The sequence below is a fragment of the Artemia sp. Qi Xiang Cuo genome, chromosome 7 (assembly GCF_049724085.1).
Source record: "Artemia sp. Qi Xiang Cuo chromosome 7, ASM4972408v1, whole genome shotgun sequence".
Lineage (NCBI taxonomy): Eukaryota > Metazoa > Arthropoda > Branchiopoda > Anostraca > Artemiidae > Artemia > Artemia sp. Qi Xiang Cuo.
In genome coordinates, this window is record NC_142800.1 from 28,687,264 (window position 1) to 28,712,146 (window position 24,883).

The window sequence follows — 24,883 nt, forward strand, 5'->3', positions numbered from 1 at the left end:
AAATGCATTTTTCAAAATCTAGTGGAGGTAATTGCCCCCTATCCCCTGTCCCTCCTCAAATAGCGCCCCTGAGCATATGCTAGAATAGAAACAGGGATGCCAATTCACAAAAATATAAGGTAGGGGATTTGTCTTCTGTTTTTTATTTATGAAGATATCAAAAAAGGTATTGAAGATACAAAAAGTCTAGGGGGGGGGGGGGTATTTTTTACTTTCTCAATGAAAATATGAAAAAAATATTGTGAAAGCTAGGGGTTAATTGCCCCCTTTCTTTCAGCACCCCTCAAATGCCGCAACTCAAAGGGAAGCTAATAATCCACCTTACAAAAACTTATTTTACTCCAGCATGAGTTTAAGCTGGTAAAAAGAACGGAAAGTTAAATTCCACCCGATCAGTTTTGTGAAACCTTAATCCAGTTAAGATAATGAAAATATATTAATTGCAACATTTTTTACATGTAAATTATCTGTTTCTCTGTGGTGTTTGTTATAAACAGTCTTTGTTAAGTACATATTTTACGTAGGAAATGATATGCATCTATATAGCTATTAATACCTTAAATATTGTACTTTCTATTGGAAAAGCCTGTTTTGAAAATAAATAATTTTGCTAATCTTTTTTAGGCTCGATTCTCATTGATCCCGACGGATATGCGTGTTTAGTTTCTCCGGTAGTCTTCTTCGGGAATTTTGTAGTCAGTGTATGACAATTTTCCGTTGAATCAAATCCTACTTAAATTCCCAAAGCTAAATTTGATAAGAACAAAGTAAACAAATCAACTTTTCTATTGACCAGTAAAACTTCTGGATATGTGTTAGATTTTTATATTAGAATATATATTGCAATCGTTCATTTTAAATTGACGTATTTGAAAAATACAACTCCTTCGGGAGAGTGAAAAAATAAATAATTTAATCAATAAATAATTTCTAAGACCACACTGGCTATATATGACAAAATGAAAAAAAATTGTGGCGCAGAAAAAACAAGGATATTTCCAGCCAACGAAAAAAGGAAGGCTTTTTCGTCGATTTCATCAATTTCAGTCGAGAACTTTGCTCGACCGTTCCTGGAGAACAAAAGTAAAATAGAAAGTAAAATATATATGAATAAAAGTTATAAGGACAAAATAAAAACAAAACGAACCTCATAAACAAAACACTTAATTTAATAGGCCCTCTCTAAGCAACGTTGAGAGGGTCTCTTTTTCTACTTACTTTTTCTTTTACCGAAATATTTGCATATTTATCCTTCATTTTTTTCTATGGCTGGTAATATCCTCTTTTTTCTTCTTCACAGTCTTTTTCAGTGAAAAGAAGTTTAAGAATTTGCCATATAGATGTTTCATGTCCACATTTTGCCAACATAACGTTGTCAAAACTGGTAATGTTTCAATTTTTTATTTATATGTCAAACTTGCCACCATTCTTTTCTGAATTTATAGTTTTCTTTATATTGGACTCTTAACTATCTTAAAATAGTTGTTTAAAAGCGGCTAACTCTAACTGTATCTATGACTTGGTCGACTAAGAAGGTTTGAATATTGAATTACATTGCCATTTCTTTTTTGACTTGAATGAATGAAACTGATTCGATCCAATGGATGAAACTTTTCGGAAATCTTTTCAGAATTTATAGTTTTATTTATATTGCACTCTATCTTAGAATAGTTGTTTAAAAGCGGCTAACTCTAACTGTATCTATGACTTGGTCACAGTTTATAGAATTATCCAGTAAGTTTATCGTAGATCATTTCTGGTCTTCATTCTCAGTACGAACAAAAAGCTCCTCCCACTTATTTCTACATTAGCGGGTTAGTCTGTTTCCGTCAATCAATGAGAAATGGTTGCAAAGTGCATTATTCGTAATAGCGGGTTTCCACTTGTTTCGTGTCCAAGAGAAATCTGACTTGTCTACCTGTGAAAAGATCTAATGCCGCTTATGTTTATATCTGCAAAAACGTTCTCTGGAGCACTCGCACCTTGGTCCGGGTTTTTATAATGGGTGAGATAGGGTATGATCATACTGCTAATTCTATAAACTGTGGACTTGGTTGACTAAGAAGGTTTGAATATTGAATTACAGTGCCATTTCTTTTTTGACTTGAATGGATGAAACTGATTCAATCCAATGGATGAAACTTGCTACAGTTCTTTTCAGAATTTATAGTTTTATTTATATTGCACTCTAACTATAATACAATAGTTATTTAAAACTGACTAACTGTAGCTACATCTAAGACTACGTCGACTAAAAAGGTTAGAATTTTGAATTATTGTGCCTTCCTTTTTTGACTTGAATCGATGAAACTTATTCAGTTCAAAATAAAAACAGTTTTCAAGTAAATATGAATTTTCATGCGGAGCTTTTAGATATAGATAGATAGATAATGTATTTAAAAAGCCAAAGGCCATATACATGAATATTCAATCAACTAAACAAAAATAATGAACTTCAACTAAACTATTAAAACAAGAAAACAAATTTATACAAGCAAATAAAGGTTTCTTCTCGTTATTTTTTAACTACACACTTTTCCTTAAATTCAAAACTTCCTCATGGTAGCTGTAAACAGCCTCTATTATGGGTTTTATCCTCGACTAAAGAGTGCCAGGGAGAAAAGGGACATCATTTCCAAAAAAAACTCTTACTTAGGTTTGAAAATCGCCGGCACCATGTGAGAAGACTGTTTAGATCCTGAACATCCTGATTACAAAAGAGGCAAGAGTACTTCGAATCCGTTAAACCCCTCTTTCTATCAAATAATTTCCAACGATCACACAATGGAAGGCTATTCGCTCTGAGCTGGAACCATATCCCAAGGCACTTAGGTGTTAAATCTATCTTGAAATATATTTCAAGACCAAAAACTAGTTTTATTTATTTATAGGACCTAAGGCTCTCTGATGACTCTACAGTAGCGAACCACAGCTGTACCTCTTGGTGTTCTATAACTGTTGTAACCTGCTCCGCTATACATATAGGTAGGCCCGGTGCACCTAATCCTTCATTCCACAGGTAGGGTAGGCCTACCTCATTTAATATAAGGTGTATCTGAAAACGTATATTAATGTACGCTGTATCTGAAAAGGTATATTAATATACGGTGTATCTGAAAAGGTATATTAGATCGAAATTACTGTCTCCTGGGGAGATCCCTGAATTTGAAATGTTGTAATTTCCCATTTATGTCACGTTGAATTTAATTTTGTCATTTTAGAAGTCAATTTGATTGTCTACTTTTGGCTTTTTTTCAAAGCTCTGTGTGTTGACAATGGTATTTTTGGAAAATATGGATTGATGCCAAAAATAAAAAAAATTTGGCATTTAAAATGCCAAAAATAGGGACAAATAACTTGCCTGTTGATTAGTAAATAATTTTTTAGACCCCAATTTGCCAGATTTATGGACTTGACCAGTTTACCCTCTCAACCGTTAAGTTGTGAACTACTAGTAATTAAAAACTATTTTTTCTGTTATGACAGAATAGAAAAATGATGTTTGTTTCGTAATTTTTTAATTATATTTTTTCCTAATGATATAAAGCATTGAGTTGTATAAGACGATGCTGTTTCCAGGGAGAAATTCGCTCGAAATTTTTTTTTTATTTTAGAAAAAACTAGAGTTAGGGTTAAATAGCTTGTTAATGTTGCCTTAGTAGAAGCTATTTGAACGCTTTGTTGAACAAAATGAAAAACGCTGCCTCTGACACACTTCCTGAGACTCGCTGAACTGGAATAAAAAGTGGGAATAGAATTTAGGAGAGGATCTTCGAAGCAAGTCTTTGAAGGTTTATTTGGTTTCTTAAACGGAATGGATCTAGACATCTATTCTAAACGACCTTTTTTTTTGTTTGATTTGAATTTAAAGGCACAAATGATAGTGATGTTTAACCCGTCTGCATGTCAAATGGATCAACTCAAATTTCTAGAGTAGAAAAAAAACTAGTCCTAAAGCCCTTGACATATATATATATATATATATATATATATATATATATATATATATATATATATATATATATATATATATATATATATATATATATATATATATATATATATATATATATATATATATATATATATATATATATATATATATGCTAATATTTATTTCTTAAAGTCTTAATTAATTTTGATTTCTTAAAGTTATAAAAGTGAAAACATTTAAAAAAAAATTTCAGTAAAGTACAAATTATATTCTGGCTATTGGGGTGCTACTTGACCTCCATCACTATTGACTCTTAAAATGGAACTAGAACTTCCAATTTTAACCAGATGAGCCACCTCTAAAGCTTATACAACCATCCCTTCCACAAGAATCTTAAATACGCCGGGAGTAAAACTTACGTCCATAGCCCTCAGGCTCTGGTGGTTTAGATCAGCCTCAAAAGCCTTGCTATATGATATTTGGAGTATTTTGAATAAAAGGATTGTGTCAAAATATCTATTGGATAAATCTCAGGAAAACATGACGTGTTTGTATGTATGTGTGTGTAGGGGGGGGGGGGGGTATCTGCGCTATGATCACTTTGACTCTCAAAAAGGGCACTAGGTGATAAATAAAAGTTCAAATAGGGATAAAATCCTTTTAATAGACAGTGATGATGATAACAGTGATAGAAATTCACAAAATATCTTTTGTGAATTTCTATCACTGTTATCATCATCACTGTCTATTAAAAGGATTTTATCCCTATTTGAACTTTTATTTATCGTCATGGAAAGGCAGTGTATTCTCCGAAATTATCTACGTCATATTTAAAGGGCACTAGAACTTATGATTACCAATCCAATTAGTCCCTTCCAAAGCATATACGACCACCCTTTTTATAAGAACCTCATAAGACCCGAAGGGCATAATTTACAACCCTTTCCCTGAGAGCTGTACGGGATGGGGTTGTCTTCTTCACAGACATGATTTCCGAAATTTTGATTGGAGGTGTTAAGGCAAATGCTGAGCGTGGAGAGGGGGGCTGTTTGCTTTCAAATCACTTTGACTCTTAAAAGGGCCCTATAACTTCCAATTTCAAATCAAATCAGCCCCATCTGATGTTTATGATGTTTATGTGTTCTTTAGACTATTTTGAAAAAAATCGTTATCTCATAATTCCAATCCGATGTGTTTGGTGAAAGCCTTCTGGTGATGCGTTTGGTGAAAGCTAAATGCCGTCCATCACTTTTGACGGTTAAAAAGGAACTAGAACTTCTACTTTTCAACCAAATGAGCCTCTTCTAAAGTTGAATAACCATTCCATATAAACCTTAAATGCCCCCTCGGCATAACTTACAACCCTTGCCCCCAATCTCGGGGGTTTGTTCCAATCCCAAAAGCCCTGTTATATACTATTTAGACTATTTTTGAATGGAAATTCTATCTCAAAATTTCTATTAGATGCATTTCGGGACAATACGAAGTGTGTGTGTGTGTGTGTGGGGGGGGGGTAGCTGTCCTCCGATAACTTTGACTCTTAAAAAGAGCACTCGCGCTTATGATTACCAATCCAATGAGCCCCCTCCGAAGTTTATATTACCACGCTTTCTACGAAAACCTTATATACCCCCAGGGCATAACTTAAAACCCTTGTCCTGAGGGCTGGGGGGGGGGGGGAGGTTTATCCTCAGAGACATAATTTCCAGACTATAATTTTTCCAGACATAATTTTTCAAATACGTTGAACAAAATGGTTATCTATTTTAATTGGAAGTGTTTGGAGAAATGATGGGCGTGAGGGGGGGTCATTTGACCTCTGATCTCTTTCTACTAAGAAAAAAAGGCACCTTTCCTCTCAATTTCCAATCGAATAAGCCAGTTTTGAAGCGTCTACAACAAAATTTTCTATAAAAACCTATATGGGGGGGGGGAAGGTTGGGTGTCATCCTTAAAGACATAATTTCCAGACCTTTCAGTTACGTTGAACAAAATGGCGATATCAAAATGTTGATTGGAAATGTTCAGGGAAATTATGGGCGGGGGGGGGTGATTCTCCCTCCGATTACTTATGACGATTAAAAAGGGTCATAGCCCTCTCAATTTCCAATCGAATGAGCCCTTTTTCAAGTTTTTACGACAGCGCTTTTTATAAAAACCTTATATACTCCGAGGACTAAACTTAAATCCTTAGCCCTAAGGGCTGTGGGGGTTGTCATACTCGAAGACATAATTTCCGGACCCTTCAACTACGTTCAACAAAATGGCTGTATCAAAAAGTCGATCGGAAGTGTTTTTGGGAAATGATGGGCGTGGCAAGGTTAGGTTTTTCCAGGATTAGGGGTTGTTGCCTAACCTAACCTAATTTTGCTAATAAAGTATTGTAGGTACTTGTTTAGAATCCAGTAAACACGCGGGAAAGACCGCATCGAAATCTCAAAGATGCTATATGAAAAACAGGTTTTCGCTGCCTAGTTTTTTGGGGTTGAAGTGGCAAAAAAAACAACCTAGGTTAGGTTATGTTACGTATTTAATATATGCTGTGCTTTACTCCCACCCCACGCTCCTAATGTGCAAATATATAGCCCAAATTTGTTTCTGAACTATTATATTTTCATCCTATTTTGTTTTATTTCATTAGTATTAACGAAACTTCACTTATCGCGTGTTTACTGGATTCTAAACTAGTACCGTAGTATATTTTCATCATATTTTGTTTTATTTCATTAGCATAAACCAAACTTCATGTCTCAAGAGTTTTTCGTATAATGCATAAGGGTACAATCCCATTACATGGGCCTCTCGGCTTAATCACTATAGACTCGGCAATGATAAAACCCGTTTTGACGTCTTAACTGTTATAGAGCAGGCAATGATAGCAAGGTTTTCATTGCGTATACGATATTCAACTGTGGTCTTTTGGAGTTTAGGGGAGGAAAAAGTTACCTAGGTTACGTTAGGTTATGTATTTAATATATGCAATGCTTTACGTCCACCCAACTCCCCCACCCCTAATATGCAAATATATAGCCCAAATTTGTTTCTAAACTATTATATATTTATCCTATTTTATTTCATTAGCATTAACCGAATTTGACTTTTTAGAGAGGCCCGTATAATGGGATTTTACCTATATAAGTACCGAAAAAGGGAGAAATTGCCATTTAGAAGAAGGATTTGGAATACCCTCCCCCCTTGTCTTACGTACCTGCCTTTACCTATTGAAATATTCAGTTGGAGTTATCTGAAGATTGTACATGTGTTGTCTTTCATCCTGTATTGACACAGTACTCAAGTCCAAATTTTCAGAAAAACTCAGAAGTGACTCAATCCTTTTTTGAATAAGAACATTCTTTTCTGTGAATCTCTCTCATTACATGTATAATTTTATCAGGAATGCTTCTTTTGATATCGTCTTACGCATCCAGTTTCAAAAGATTGTTCCGGGTCTAGGCTTTCAAAAGACATGAAAGTTTACTTTCATTTGATTAAAGAACCCCCGACTTTGACTGTTTATCTACTGTTGTATGCTTCAAGTTTTCATTTCCTATATTGACAGTGACATCGATAATAAAGGTTTTTCATTCGAAATGAAACCCTGAGCTACGCAAATGCTTTTAATTTAATTTGTCAGAGGGGAAGTACTGTAGTCGACATGAATAAAAGATGAGTGGTCTTTTGGCTCAGAACGAGTTTTTTTTTTTTTTTTTTTTTTTTTTTTTTTTTTTTTTTTTTTATTGTACTGAGTCAAGGATTTTGAAAAAAGAAGTACGAGAATAACAACATTTCAAGGGTACTATCATGGCTTTACTCAGTACTTCAATTGGAAGGGGGTTGTGTATAAGGCAAAAAGTTGTTTTTGGTACGTTTTAGCGTTAGATAGCCGAAATATAGTTATTTTCGGTTTACCTCTTCTTGTGTTGGGAGGGTGTTTAAATCTGTAACTTTTAAACCGCTAGTTATGGAATTCAAAATAAGGCTCCCAGGATTTACGTAGGAGTGAAGTGAGAGGATGTTCAGTCGAATAAACGGCATTTTTAGGCCCATTTTAGTCTTTAAAATAGCTAGGGCTTTTCTGGTTTTGAGGGGTTTTTAACTTGGACTTCTATGGCATGGTGTATAGTCGTCATACATTTTATAAAGTATATAGGGGGTTCGGTACTTGTCATTTATACCAACCACACTCAAGAAGTGAAGTTAGCTTAATCATAAGGAAATATTTCAAAATATGATGGAAATATAATACTTTAGAAACAAAATTATGGAAACTACAACAAAGAATTATGGAAAGCAGGCCGCCCAGAACGCATTATATTAAATACCTAACCAACTTTATATGTTAAATATTTAATTAAAATAAACCGCTATAGTAGTTTTTCTCACTGAAACTAGGCTAATTATCTCCGAATGCAGACAGAGAAACCGGTTTCAAACAGACCAAACTTCTTGAGTGTGGCCGGGATAACTGACAATTACCGAGGATCCAATCCCAGTTAAACTCAAACAAAGACATAAAATGGCTCTGCAATTTTTTGAAGAATCAGATAATTTCTTTTACCCGATTTTGTAATGAACCAAGAAATGGTTGGAACTGTCTGTCTCCATCCCTGGAAAACATTTTAGGGTACTGGTGCATTATACGGACACTTCTAAAAAGTCAACTTTGGTTAATGCTAATGAAATGAAATAAAATAGGATGAATATATATATATATATATATATATATATATATATATATATATATATATATATATATATATATATATATATATATATATATATATATGTATATATATAATAGTTTATAAACAAATTTGGGCTATATATTTGCACATTAGGGGGGGGGGGGGTGTTGGGTAAAGCATAGCATATATTAAATAGGTAACCTAGCCTAGGTACCTCCCCCCCCCCCTTAAACTCCAGAAAACAATCGTTTAAATATTGTAACTCATTGAGAAATCACGGCTTTGCAGTCATTTATGTATAGTGGTCTCTTGAGAATAGCCTGTTTGACGGATTTTTCGTGATTGGTTTCCTTGTACAATATATAAAAGTGTCTGTATAACGTACCAGCACCCAATTTAGTTATGAGGGATGAATATATATATATATATATATATATATATATATATATATATATATATATATATATATATATATATATAATAGTTTATAAACAAATTTGGGCTATATATTTGCACATTAGGGGGGGGGGGTGTTGGTTAAAGCATAGCAAATATTAAACACGTAACCTAACTTAGGTATCTTTTCCCCCCTTAAACCTCAAAAAACAACATTCGTTTGAATATTGTAACTCATTGTGAAATCACGGCTTTGCAGTCATTTATCAATAGCGGTCTCTTGAGAATAGCCTGTTTGACGGGTTTTTCGTGATTGGTTTCCTTGTACAATATATAAAAGTGTCTGTATAACGTACCAGTACCCATTTTAGTTATGAATCTACTAAAGTTTTTTTTTCCAATTATCTTTTCTATACAATTTTTTCCCCGTTATTAATTACCAATAAATTTGAACTATAAGTATTTACAAAATAAAATTGCCCAAGAAGTGTGGGGCATATTTTGGAAGGCTGTTTCATATACTAATTTGTAAAACAAAAAGTGCGTTGCACGTGACTGGCTACATAAGTAGAAATTTATTTCGTTGACAGAAAGGGTCAAATTCGTTGCGTCACTTTCTCAAAGCAGGCATATTTAATATGTTATATATTTAATGTGTAATATATTTAATATGTTGCCAACCCGGTGAGGGGGGATTCCCTTGCTTGCTTAATGTCCGTCGTGTTACTTGCCAAAACTTTAACATTTCTTTGGGTATTTGTATTTGATCTCTCCTTTTTTGTAAGAAAAAGCTATATGTATAGTCAGTAACGTCGTATGGAGGTGACAAGGGGGGAAGTTGCCCCCCCCCCTTCTTCAATAATGTGAAGAAAAAAAAATTATACATCCCTTGCCCTTTGACTATCCGGATATGAACCCTCTCCCCCTCCCCCCCCCCCCCAATAAAAATGCTGGAGATTCGCCCCTGTGTATAGTAGTAGAATACTGACCCGTTTGCCATGTCGGAACTATTCTCAAGTGACTGACGCAGACATGCATGCATAGATTTAATTTGATGACCCAACATTTCGGGTTGGGGCACGCGTTCCAAAAGTCACAAGATAAGATGAATTATACCTCGATGAATCGTACCTCGGTTAAGATACTCTTCCTGTTTCTATTAGTTATCTAAGAGTCCATATTGCATTTTGACTGCTTATAATTTATTTTGGATGGAACAATGATAAATCAGTACTTAAATTTGAAACCTTGTCTTTTATAGGTGCGGAAAAACGAGTAATAAGGTCCCGATATGAAGAAGACATTTTCATCAACAATCATACAACTGTCTGGGGGTCCTGGTGGAATTCTGGACAATGGGGATATAAGTGTTGCCACTCTGTGGTGAAAAATTCATATTGCACTGGTGTTGCTGGGATAGCTGCTAGTGGAAACCTGTTGACACTGCCGCCACCTTCTGAAGTCAATTCTCCAAAATCTCCTGTAACTTTCAGTAAAGAAGAAACAAAGAAAAAGGTATTTTGTCTTCTCCTTTTTATATAAAATGTAGTAATTATATTTGAAATATACTACTACTACTACTACTAACAACTCACCGCAGCACAAAGCCCCCTGAGGCCAACACAGCTACACACGCTCCTCCTCCATCCCAATCTATTCAAAGCCTCCCTTTTTACATCCGCCAATGAAGTTCCCATTTCCTTTAAATCTTTCTTTATGACGTCTTCCCATCCCAGACGAGGACGACCTGCTTTCCGTTTAGCCCTAGACGGTTTGCCGAAAAGAACAGTCTTCGGCAATCTGTCATTCTTCATCCGCACAACGTGCCCTAGCCCCCTCAACCTTGCTTTCATTATAGCCATAGAGGGCGGTATTGAACCACATTTTCGTCTATTCTATTGTTTGAAATACAGTCAGTCGGCCGGGTACCCAGAACAATCCTTAAGCAATTTCTCTGGAAAACATCTAGTAAACCTCCAATCGCTATTCGGAGTACCCATGCTTCGGAGCCATACTTGACCACTGTCATCACTGTAACTTCCAATATTCTAATCTTGATTATAATCATGGTTTACAAACTTATCTTTCTATTCTTCCGAACTTTTTTTGACTGTTAAAAAAGATCTTGAGCTTGGTATTCTACTTTTGACATCTTCACTGATCCCACCATCTTTACTAATAAGACTACCAAGGTAAGTGAAGCTGTCCACCTGATCAATCTTTTCATTACCCAACTTCACCTTTTCATCTTCACTTATTCCTAGCCTTAGTGACTTATTCATCCTAGTATTCATTCTCGAACCTATTCTAGCACCATGTACTTACAGAACCTGTAAAGCGTTGCTTATTTTGCTCTCATTTTCATCCAGAATACTTAAATCATCAATATAATCTAAGTCAAGGAGACTTTTTCTTCCCCATTTGATTCCGTGTTCTCCCATTGCCTTTCATGTGCTCCTTAAGATAAATTTCATCAAAATGATCCATACAAAGGGGGATAGAACAGAACCCTGCTTATTTCCTGATTATAAAAGCTTCTAGTTGAAGAGGAAGATATCTAAAACCTATACTATGTGGTCAAAAAGACAACTAGGTGAACACAATACATAACTTGAACGGGGGGGGGGTGAAAGTTTCCTTACTGTAACCTCTAAAAACTCATCGCAGCACTAAGCGTCGTGACACGAACATAGCTGTGGATGCTCCCCCCCATCCCACTCAATTTAGAGCTTCATCCTGGACTCCCTGACGTTGAATTCCCATTCTGGATCTTTTCTTGCGACCTCTTGCTACCTCGTTGGAGGATGTCTTACTTTTCGTTGGGTTCCATTTGCGTTGGAGTAAGAACTATGTTTCGCTACCAAAATTCCTCTTTTATAGAACGTGATCCAGTCATATTAACCGTGTATGATTAGAGAACCACACTGTGGGAGTGGACCATTCTTTTTTTTATACAGCCCTTAAATGAATTAAAAAAAACTAAAAGCTTTTCAGTTGAAAAGTAAGTAAGGACTAACTGAAAGTAAGGACTTGACTTACTTGACTTAACGCTCTTACTTAGCAGGGTCGCCAGCGTAGAGAGACCTAGTTGACAGTGCTGTGAGTCTTCTCTAAGCAGCCCTGTCCAGGGCTAAGGAAGGGACCTCGTTAGGGTCGATGTTGCGGTTAAGGAGGCGCTGATTTATAACATCATCCCATCTAGTGCGCAGTCTTCCTCGAGGACGTTTCCAGACAATCGCGGGATTGAAGTCCGATATAATCAGTGCAGGGGTAGTTGGCGGGAGGCGGAGAAAATGCCCGTACCATCTTAGAAAACGAGCTTCTACTTGGGTGGAGAGGTTCGCTAACTTGAACGTCCTCAGGATCTCAGTATTGCGGATCTTGTTATACCATTTGAAGCCTTCTAAGCGACGCAGGTGTCTAGTCTGGATGGTATCGACCTTTCTTAGCCGTGTCTGGGTTATCGGCCATGTCTCAGAAGAATACAGCATGATGCTTGAGACTGTGGCGTTGTAAATACGGGCTTTTGTAAGGGACTAATTTGCGGTTTGTAGAAGCTCTCAGGAGCCGTCCGAATACAGAATTTGCCTGGGCTGTTCTGGCTGAGATTTCGATGTCAGGTGTGCCATCTTATGATATAATTGATCCGAGATAAGTGAACTGCCTTACCACGTCAACAGCTTGGCCATTGATCACAACAGTTAAGGGTGATGTCAATGCTGTCTTTTCTATGGACATGATCTTCGTTTTTTTCCAACGAATGATCTTCGCCCAACTTCGAAGGCAGTGGATGAGATTGTCTCGAGTGCAGACTTAAGTTGGTCGAGATTTTCGCTAAGGACAGCTTCATCGTCGGCAAAGTCAACATCAGACAAAGTCCTCCCGGCATAACTTGTGCCAAAAGGATGGGCACGGTGTGTCTCGTTCAAAATGTGGTCGATGACGAAGTTAAACAGCTCAGGTGCACCACCGCATCCTTGCCAAACACCATTTTTGATGGGGAAGGAAGAAGAAAGCTTCCCGTTAAAAAGGACGGCGCTTTCTGTGTTGCTGTAGAGTTCTTTAAAGAGGCTGACTATCTTTGTTGGTAGGCTCGCAGCTTCACGGATTAGCCAAAGGGACTGCCTGTCAACAGTGTAAAAGGCAGAACGAAAGTCAATGAAAGCTATGTAAGCTTTATTGTTGAATTCCAGTGTCTTCTAAATGATCTGTCTGACCGTATGAATCTCTTCAGTTGTCGATCTTCCTGGCATAAATCCGGCTTGTTGGTGGCGGCGCAAAGCATGTAGGAAACTTGTTGCACGTTTCAACTGGAGCATTGCAAACAGCGCTCCAGGAACAGAGAGTAGGGTGAAACTACGGTAGTTGCTACAATCTGTCTTGCTGCCCTTGCGCTTAAACACTGGCACGATGATTCATTCCCTCTTATTTAGGGTCCACCTGACCAAAGCAGTGTCCACCCTTCTTCAATATCTTCTTTGCCGCTTCCCGTAAGGTGAGCTCCTGTTATTCTTGCGATCGTCACTTTGTATCTTATTAGTTCTTTTGCTAAAAGAAACTTAGAACCAGGATGGTTCAGCGTCAGGACATTCCAGGTGACGACAGTAGTGCCATCTTTGTCAATGATGTTCAAAGGGGTACTATTTGGGTAGGCACGCTTCCAATTGGGATAGTAGGTGGGACATCCGAGGCTGTATATCCAGTTCCTTTCGTAGCAAATAATTTTAGGAGGAGGGTTGCTAGCCCAACCGTCAGTAGTGTTATATTAATGATAGAGAGAGGGCAGGTCGGAGATTACTGTATTAATGATAGAGAGAGGGCAGGTGGGACATTACTGTATTAATGATAGAGAGAGGGCAGATGGGACAGTACTGTATCAATGATAGGTAGAAGGCAGGTGGGACATTACTGTATCAATTAAAGGAAGAGGGCAGATAGGACATTACAGTGTCAATGAAAGGTACAAGACAGGTAGAACCATATCCCACCTTCCGACAAGACACATATTCCATCATTCCAACAAGACATTCCCCTCTACAATTCAACATGACAGTCCCCATACCTACAAACAAGACTTATAGATAAATCATATAAAAAAAACGCCACGTCTATAAAGTCATATCTTCGGTTTTTTTATGTTGTAATTATAATCAGCTTACCATGAAAATTCGTACTGTTTACAGTACAATGATTTCGTATTAAATTTCATGTTTCTGATAGTCATAGCTGTTTTCGTACACCGATGGTTGTTTTCCTGGTATGGTTAAATGAAGTTGATGGTTACGAAATTTTGTCTGTTAAGCAATATGTTAGGCGTGGTTTTTTTTATACCCCCCCTCTCCAACCACCCCCCCCCACCTTTTTTTACATGGTATTTTGTTCGACTTTTTTGTTCTTTGAACAAAATCAGTTTCACGAGGAGAAAAATCAGTGTACGAGTTTCGCGAAGAAAAAAAAATCAACATGCAACAAGTTTCACGAACAAAAAAAAACAGTCAGCACACAACAAGTTCCACGATCAAAAAAAATATGCATGCAGTATGTTCCATGAGCGAAATTAGTTTCAGGAGAAGAAAAAAATCAATGTTTCACGAAGAGAAAAAATTAACCTGTAGCAAGTTTCACGAATAAAAAAAACAGCATGCAACAAATTCCACGAACAAAAAAACAATCAGCACGAAACATGATTTTTCTCATTGAGAAAATTGGTTTTGTTCATGGAACTTGTTGCATGCTGATATATGTTCGTGGAACTTGCTGAGTGATGAGTTTTTGTTTGTGAATCTTGCTGCAGTCTGAATTTTTTCTCTTCGCGAAACTTTTACATTGATTTTTCACCTCGTGAAACTGATTTTGTTAACGGATTTTGTTGCGTGCTGATTGTTTTTTAGTTCGCGAAACATGTTGCATGCTGTTTTTTATTCGTGAAACTTGTTGGTTGTTGATTTTTTCTCTTCGTGAAACATGTACATTGATTTTTTTTTTCTCCTCCTAAAACAAATTTTGTCCAGGGTACGTACTGCATGCATATTTTTCTGATTTTTGAACTTGTTGCGTGCTGATTTTTTTTTGTTCGTGAGACTTGTTGCATGTTGCTTTTTTTCTCTTCTCCAAACTTGTACACTGATTTTTCTCCTCGTGAAACTGATTTTGTTCAAGGAACTTGTTACGTGCTGATTGTTGTTCATCGAACTTGTTGTATGATGGTTTTTTGTTCATGAAACTTGTTGCATGTTGATTTTTCTCTTCGTGAAACTTGCACATTGATTTTTTTTCTTCTCTTGAAGCCAATTTTGTTCATGGAACTTGACCGTGCTGATTTATGTTTGTGGAACTTGTTGAGTGCTGATTTTTCTTCCTGAAACTTGTTGCGTGCTGATTTTTTTTTCTCTTCGCGAAACTTTCACAATGATTTTTCTCCCGTTAAACTGATTTTGTTCGTGGAACTTGTTGCGTGCGGATTTTTTATTCCTGAAACTTGTTGCATGTTTATTTTTGCTCTTTGTGAAACAAGTACATTGACTTTTTTTTTCCACCAATTTTCTTCATTGAGAAAACTGGTTTTGTTCATGGAACTTGTTGAACACTGATTTATGTTCGTGGAACTTGTTGAGTGGTGATTTTTTGTTCGTGAAACGTGTTGCAGTGTGATTTTGTTTATCCTCTTCTCGAAACTTGTACATTGATTTTTCTCTTCGTGAAACTTATTTTGTTAATGGAAGTTGTTACGTGCTGTAACAACTTGTTCATGTTTTTTTTTTGTTCATGGAATTTGTTGCATGCTGTTTTTTTATTCGTGAAACTTGTTGCAGGTTGATTTTTTCTCTTCGTGAAACATGTACATTGATTTTTTTTCTTCTCCTGAAACTAATTTTGTTCTTGGAACATGCTGCACGCATATTTTTTTTTATCGTGGAGCTTGTTGTGTGCTGACTGTTTTTTTTGTTCGTGAAACTTGTTGCCTGTTGATTTTTTTTTTCTCTTCGCGAAACTCTTACACTGATTTTTCTCCTCGTGAAACTGATTTTGTTCAAATAAAAAAAAAAGTTGAAAAAAAGTTGGGGGGGGGGGGCGTTGGGGGTTGGAGGGGGGGTATAAAAAAAAACGCCTAACATATTGCTTAACAGACAGAATTTCGTAACCATCAACTTCTTTTAACCATACCAGGAAAAAAACCATCGGTGTATGAAAACAGCCATAACTCTATCAGAAACATGAAATTTAATACAAAATCATTGTACTGTGAACATTACGAATTTTCATGGTAAGCTGATTATAATTACAACATAAAAAAAAAACAACCGAAGATATGACTTTATAGGCATGGTGTTTTTTTATATGATACGTGTATAAGTCTTGTTTGTAGGTATGGGGACTGTCATGTTGAATGGTAGAGGGGAATGTCTTGTTGGAATGATGGAATATGTGTCTTGTCGGAAGGTGGGATATGTGTCTACCTGTCTTGTACCTTTCATTGACACTGTAATGTCCTATCTGCCCTCTTCCTTTAATTGATACAGTAATATCCAACCTACCCTCTTCCTTTAACTGATACAGTAATGTCCCACCTGCCCTCTACCTATCATTGATACAGTAATGTCCCACCTGCCCTCTCTCTATCATTGATACAGTAATCTCCCACCTGCCCTCTCTCTATCATTAATATAACACTACTACCGTCCCTAGTTATTTGAACAAAATTCAAACATTAGCGTTCAGAGCAAGGTGTTGAGGAGGGGGTGATCCCCTTCATATACGTAATACTTTCTGTTGGTTTTAAGTTTTAATGTCGATCCTTGCTTTCAGTTGAAAAAACTTGTCTTTTTATTTAATTTCAGTTAGAAGCAAATCACTTAGCACGGCAATACTTGTTAAATTGTAAAATATTATAGATGAGGTGGTAAAAGAGATTTAATTTTCGACGTATTTAATTTAGCAGAGAAAAAGCTATGATGAAAGTTTTACAACCAAATGTTAAGCAGGGTTAGTTTATATCCCCATTTAAGCTTTTACCCCCATAATGGGGTTAGTTTATACCACCATTTAGTCAGTTAGATGCAGCGTTTTCCCAACTGGGAGGCGTGCCTAACTAGGGAGGCACAGCTTAGTCTAAGGGGAGGCGCAAAGATTAGCCAGGATTGACAAAAAGTCAAATGGAAATTAAAACTAGGCAGCCGCACAAAATAGCTTAATCCTTTGGTAATGCTGCTGAGCAGTCTTTCAGAAGGATCAATTAGATGATCTTTGCGATTAATTTGTTTCTCAGATATGCACTACAAAATTCACATTACAAGTAGAAGAAGGAACTAATGTAACTAAAACCGCACATTTAATAGGATATTTTCGATAATTTGAAGAAAATAAGGTAACTGAAGATATATCTCTTGGCAAACTCATTCCTAGCAAAGCCACATCCAGTAAAATCCAGTATAAAAAAATTAGTGAGGAACTTAAAGACATATCCTGCATAAGAAAGAGTTTATTATAAGTGAGATTATTTACAAAGCTGTGTGATAATATGGAAACTATTTAAACCTCCCTTTTGTGAAGAATGCTGGCTACATCGTGCCAAAGTGATTCAGAGAATACAGGAACTCAAAGTGGAAATTGCAATTTTTGTCGGGTTTTTCATAATTAATCTGAGTAAGGCCAATATTACCAAAATAATATACCATAAACGTATTCAAACACCAGGAAAGAAACCTTAGCAAAACTGCTGATGACAGGAAGAGAAAGCGCAAGAAGCTCGCAAAAACACACACTGTCGACGGTCTATATAAGTTAATACTACTTCTGTGAACTTGATAGTATTGTGGACAGATAAGCTTTTTCTAGGTAGCCCATAAGGTTGTGAAAGAATATTTGGACACCTCAGATTAAGCTGGGATGGTATTTATAATAAAGAAACCAAATCTTTATGAGGGTGAAAGAGGAGCGTTTGCCAGTTTATTTGCTTTAGGTGGCTTTACACTTCGTCGAGCATATAGTAGTAGTTGGATTTTTGTAGAGTTACTTTACCTTGATTTCTTTTTCTCAAAATGAGCATTAGGAGAAATTGAGCATCTAGTTTTGTTGAATCAATGGGCTATATGTTCTAATTTGGGCACGAAAGCAATAAGCCATTTTGGAGTTTTAAATATTTAAAATGAGACTTCCCAAAAATAGGATCATAGAGTTTTGATTTGCTGAATATTTAGTGCAGTTTTGTTAAGTTTTAAGTGAAGGCAACGTAATTGGGCTTGATCTTTCTACCCAATTCGTTGTAATTGGTGTTTGAAATTGTAATCAGGGTAATACTATGATTTACCCTGTAAATACTAACATAACTAAGAATAAAAAGGACTGTCTAATGTCGATCAAAAAGCCTTGTGCAAAGGGTTATCAACCCCAAATTTTACAAAATAAGTGTCTTTAATATTTATTAAGAATATTGAGTCGAGATTTGTAGAACTTATATGTATGACGTTATATAGTGACGCAAATATATATCAGTAATCCTTCTCATCTGATGTGGATTGCTGGATACAAGCAATCAAGAAGATAACTTGGAATAGCAAAGATGAGGGTGAGTATTAATTGAATAAATACTCTTAGAGTGTCGGAGTACACTCAAAGATGTTAGAAAGGGGGAAAAATGTATTTGTCATTCATTGTGTTGTTTGAAGTAAATTGAGTCGCTTTTGCTGGGCTTTATTGTAGTAAAACGAGCTACCTACATTATTAATTTGGGAAATTCATCCTATCCAAATCTGAAGTAGGTTCCTGTCTAGTGGGTTACTTGACTCGTATTCACGCAGCATTTTTAGTTGGTGTATCATTGCTCTTACGTTTGGATCCCTCGGTGTTTATCCCACTGATTTGCGAAAATAACACCACCTTTATCAAATCATATCCGCTTTTCAAATGTTTCCGAGCGGTCATTTGAAGTTTTTTCTACTTTTATTGTGCTCGAGCTGCCAAATATTTATGATTATGTTGGCACTGTGACATTTTGTGTGCGAAATATATGTAAATTTGAAAACATTGCACTTTTATTACTACAATCGGAAGTAAAAACTCTGCCAGGACCCCATGCGAAATTTCATTAGATTCAGTAAGAGCCGAAATCTGTGGTTGATGGTGTAATTGATTTGTCTTTTGGACCAATCTTGGGTCACATACCCTCCCCTCCTTCACCATTGTATGCTGGCATTATGCTCTTAATTGGGCTATTTAGTGATGCAGTAATGTCCTTGATCTCATTGTTCTCAAACACCGGCCTCAAAAACTAGTCATTGAGGTTATTGCGCTCTCAACAAAAACATCTAAAATTGTTCTCAAGGAAATGAATCGTGCTTTTGGATTCCCTATGTCCTAAAGAAACAGCTTTTTAAATTCTTAAACTGTATTTGTGCATCTCTCATAGTAAAATCGTTGCAATTAGTGAAGTGTTTCATTTGACAGCATTGACAAAGTAGTTCGGAAGAGACCTGCTGGATCACCACTTTTCTATTCTAGTCGTTGCCTACTTATCCCTAGTGGAAGTTAATTCACTGGTCGCATTTGTAAAGGCATATTTCCTTCATAAAAGGCATATTTGTATTAGCTTCGGATACTAAAGTTGAAGTTTGGATTCTCACCTTCTTTCCTATGTCATTTTCACCTTATCCTTAGTTCAACGAAAAGAAAAGCTAAAAAACAATAGGGCACAAAAAGAGTCCTATTTCGTGAATCCTATAGGGTCCAAGGAAGTATTTAGTTCAGGTCTTTATTTTCAAGATGGTTTTCGTTAATGGTTTTACTTGTTATCTTTTCATCAAAGGAAACATCATAACCTCTAAGCGTTGTTATGTTAAGTGTCTACAGAGGCCCAAATTGGGGAGTATTTGTAGGGCTTCGTTTTGTCTTCTTTGACACACAAAGCTTCTGTGCTAATAATATAGTTTATTTTTACAACTATTAGTCTTAGGAGTATACTTCTAGATGCTTGGCTCTGCTATCTCGGAAAGTAGTTGAGTTTGGGGAATGTAACTTTTAGGAATGTCCCCATGGCCTAAATCATAGAGCCTAAGTTATAAAATAAATCTGTCATAAATCGATCTAATGCACAAATGAGGCCCAAGAAAAGCATTTTGAGCGTCTTATCCTTACTGAGCCGTTATTTATAAGGTTTTGAGAATTTGTGAAGAAGTCCTAAATTTAGAAAAATTCTGGTTTCAAATAACTGCAATTGTCATACTAAAATAATTGTAGTTGCGTTTTCAAAACCTAGATTTAAACCCAAAATCGAGGGTAATATTTTTTGGTATTAATGCATTAAACGTAGGCTACTCTTTTATATATTGTATATGGAATGTCAAACTGGAGATGCTACAGATACCCGGTACTAAAACAGTTGTTAGAGTAGAATTGAGTGAAACGGGTGATCTAATATGAATGTTAAAATTACAATTTGGGATTTGCCATTTATGTAATTCTTATTATTTTGTTCATAAACCATTATAGCCGGGTATCTGTCTCTGGTTAGGTAACGTATTTAATATATGGTATGCTTTACCCTCCATCCCCCTAGTGTGCAAATATACAGCCCAGATTTGTTTATAAACTATTATATATTCATCCTATTTTATTTTATTAGCATTAACCAAACTTGATTTCTTTAGCAGTATATAAAAGAGTGCGTTTAATGCACCAGTACCTGTTTTTTCCAAAGTTAGGACAGGTCTTCTCTACGATCCTTTGAGGCTTAGAAATTGGCAAGGATTTTAGGTTGAATACCGCCCATCCCGAGCATAATTTAGGTTTTGGATCCCTATTCCTATCACCAAACTTAACTAATTTTCTTTAACAAAGAAATGACTATTTTCTAGAACTTTATCGTTTTAGCAATCCTTGAATTTCCTTTGGTCTCAGAAAAGACGAGATTTAGTTCCAAAGCCCTTTACTGAAAGTCCTGTTGGTTTATTGAATATAGCTGCCTTTGAGCAGAAGAGCCTTAATCCTCTTCTTTAAGAAGTCAACATTCATCCATTTAAAATCATTGCATCATATCTCTACTTTGAAAGTAAGATTGCACCATAGTTTTTTTTATTTTCTTTTTGTGGTTTAGTTCTCTAAAATTTGAGCAACTATAATATAAATCGCGTCTCATCCATATGAACAGTTGACAGCTTTTCTATTCAGAGTTTTGAAGAATTCCTTGGCGTTTGAATAATCGGTTACTAAGTCATGAAATGACGGTCTAAATATTACGCAGGAATTTACTGAAAAAAAAACTTCTAACGAATTGCGTGCCAATATGAATTGATATAATACTAACTCTTTCCTCTGTATTTGTTATGGATCTCGGATAGTATTCCACCTTATTTGTTTTTGCTTGTTCATTTTGTCGTTTAATTTTGTGAAATTTGAGAAATTATAATATAAAGTACATCTCATCCATTTGAACAGTTGACAGCTTTTCTGTTCGGAGTTTCGGACACTTCTTTGGCGTTTCAGTGAATCGTTACTAAGCCATGAAATGTCAATTTAAATATGCCGCTGGAATTTATTGTAGCCCAAAAACTACTAACGAGGTGGCAACAACACAAATTGAAGTACGACTAACTCTTTCCTTTATGTCTGCTATGGATCTCGGATGATATTCTACTACCGTTTTTTTTTATCTTTTAGAGAAAGGACGTCGTTCTTTCAATGCCTTTTCTGATTATCGTATTCAGTTGGCGACTTCCAAAATAATCCAATTTGACAACGAAAAATTATAGCAATCAGATATATTGGCTGGCTTTGACATTTTTAAGAGATATATCTTAGGATGGCTTTCAGAAGAGTGTGGGGAGTTAATTTGTTTCTGTGTCATTTCAGTTCATGGATCTGATTTTCACCCCTTTGTTTTCTCTTCTTTACGTGTTATTGCCTGATAATATGATGTTATTGTTCCTGAACGCAATATGCTCTTCAAAGTAGGCATGAATATACTCTCTGTTGGAATTATTTTATGAACAGTATTAGCTCAATTATTTGTATTGTTTTTTATTGATATTGTAATTACTTTCTTTGGTTCAACACTAGCGACTGTTACTACAAATGCTACTAGTCGTAGACTCTAATCCAGTGTTATTATCACATCTAATTTCCTTATTAATATTCACAATCTATCCCCCTGGCATTCTCTCCACCCCACCCCCCCGCATGCATTCTCCCGAAAGGGGTTGACATAAAAGGAACCTTTTTGGTTTCATTTGGTCAGGTTTTACAAGTAAATTTTTTTTAGTGTGTTTCGTTTATATTAACCATATTCATATTAATAATAATGTTCAAAATCCCCCCACCCCCAAAAACATATAGAGGGATGCTTGAAATGATTTGGTTAGGTATTTCAAGTATAAAACCGTGTAATGGTGAGAATAGTGGTAAACTTTGCTATTTCTCTGCTATTTGATTTTATGACTCATTTATTATTATATTTTCTTGTTTGTTGTACGTCATGTATAGCCAGTGTGGTCTTAGAATGTATTTAAAATAAATATTGTTATATACCAAATTTGTCTCCAATTTATCAAAATCACAGCAGGAAACAAAATAAACAACAAAGAAATGCTTATGCTTGGAAGAAATGGCCATAATAATCGTTTATACCTTCTGGGTTGGCCCGGTAAAAAAAAGAAGCTTTGATGGTAATCGATTTGAAATGACGATACCAAACAGGAAACAGCGGAAAGTGAAGTAATTACCAAGCGATTTTCTGAATTGGTTTTAGAATAATTTTTGCTTTCAGGCGGTTTTTATTGAAGTAGTAAGATTTATTGTAGTAGTTGTAAATTACAGAAGCTATATTTCGTTCGAAATTCAAGTCTCTACGGCAAATTTTACGGCTTATACGGAAACAATATTGAAAATTGAAAAGGACCCATAGTTTGCTCCGAAAAAAAGTACAAGAATTCGAGAACAGTCATTTTATTTCCATCTGCCATGCATTATGCTCTTATTCAACGAACTCAAATAACTAGATTTTTTCCAAAATTTAAAATATTTACATAAAAAGAGAAATTAATATTTTCTAATTTTTCATTCAGAAATTACCAGAAGTATTCCATCTCAAAACCACTTAATTCACGACTTTTATACGCATTGCTTGGCACAGGAGGAAGTAATATTTATAAAATTAGATTGCTTGAAAATTTAAATGCTTTTGCAAAGGATTCCTAATAGCCTGTGCACAACCATGCCGCCGCAGTGTACTTAAATTAATTATCCACTAAATAAATAATATCAGTCAAATGAATAATTGTTTGTAATAAGGGTTTATTTTTTATGGACTGTGACTCTGACATTTGGAGGCTATATAAATAGCTTTTCAATTGTTCTCAATCGATTGACTGTCTCAGAATTTTCTACCTGTTACGTTTTGCCTTAATCAGGCCAACATGGTTGTTTTGCGCTGAAAATGGCAGAATTGGAGCGATTTCCTTTGCTACTTAAAAGGGCATATTAAAAAAAAAGCGTGACCATCTTTCTAGAGACTATCTTCATTTGTATTTTTAGATGGGGATCTAGAAACTCCGCTCTAGGACCCAGAGAGGTTAAATTTGATGGTGAATTCACCTGTCATTCATGACATTCAGCGGTTTGATAGTGGGTCTTAAAGAAGGGGTCGAGATTGAGGCCATTTTTTAAATGGGTTATTATATTTCTGGGGTTTATTACTTAGACTAAAGGCTTTGTTTAGGTTAAATATTCGGCTGGGCACAATTTTACAATACTTGATTTAATAAAAATCAGAAAAATTCTGTAACCATTTCATGTAATATATTTTGGGCCGCCGTTGGGATTTTACCGATCAATGATAAAACCAATTAGTATATTTTTGTACTGCAAACTATAATAAATTTAAATAGAGTACGCTTGGCCTTTTTTAAACCCTTTGTTCTCTTACATAAGGGGGATGGGGAGACGATTGGAGCCTATTATTCTTTTTCAGGGATGCCTTTGTCTTCTGAATGCTTCAGTGCTTAATAATGTGGTATTTTAGGTATCAAGACGAAAGAGGCGAGAATCTACGTCATCCAGTTCTTCGTCATCTTCGGAATCGTCATCAGCATCAGGCTCCTCTGATACAAGTGATGATGAGGAAGAAATTAAAAAGAAACGACTTAAGTTAGCCATCGAAAAGGAGGATAAAGATATTGAAATTGAGCTTGACGAAAGGAAACGGAAATACAATTCCAAGTATGAAGCTAAGGCTCCTACTGAGGAAGAAATGGAAGCTTATAGAATGAAAAGAAAACACTTCGAAGATCCAATGACAGATTTTATGTGAAACAATTTTTCCTCCATGTTTTGTTAATACTTATTTCTAATGTCTATAAACCGTATTTTTTTTTCTTTTTTTTTTACATTTGAGTCAGCTAAATAAAGGCTTGCTTGCATGTAATAACAGTTTGTCGAAATAATCTTGTTGCTGAATGTAAACATTAAAGTTGAAACCGAGTTTATGCTAGAAAAAAAATTGCAAGGCTTGAAAGTGTTTCTAGTCGGTAAGCTCGGGACTGATCAATTTTTTGAGGAAACATAATCTTTTTACGATACTTTTTCGTACGTTTTTATTGGCTTTTGTGGGTTTTAGATTTGATTTTATTATTCTATTAAAAAAAGAATTCATCCCCCATACGTAATTTTTTTAGTTGAACAACAAAATTAAAGTTTATGGCCTTCTTCAGCTTTTGCTGTATTTGCTCACCCCTCTACCTCCAAGAAAAGGGGTGAGATTTTTGGTCAAAACCTTTTCTTTACACTGAAAGATAAGCTAAAGAAATCAAAACAGCAACGTGACAATCTGTGTAGAATGAATTTAGAGCTCTAGAAGGGATGTAGGCTATAAAACTAGTAG

General features: G+C 35.7%; 1 protein-coding gene across 1 annotated transcript in view; it reads left to right on the top strand.

Moving 5' to 3' along the window:
• The window catches only part of Slu7 (Pre-mRNA-splicing factor Slu7), a 65,901-nt gene extending 41,519 nt beyond the window's left edge, over positions 1-24,382 (top strand). Inside the window, exons 7-8 of the mRNA XM_089092165.1 lie at positions 10,277-10,530; positions 24,026-24,382. Of these exons, the coding sequence (XP_088948291.1) occupies positions 10,277-10,530; positions 24,026-24,313 (542 nt within the window). The 3' untranslated portion in view covers positions 24,314-24,382. The remainder of the gene's footprint in view (positions 1-10,276; positions 10,531-24,025) is intronic.
• Positions 24,383-24,883: the final 501 nt, after the last annotated feature.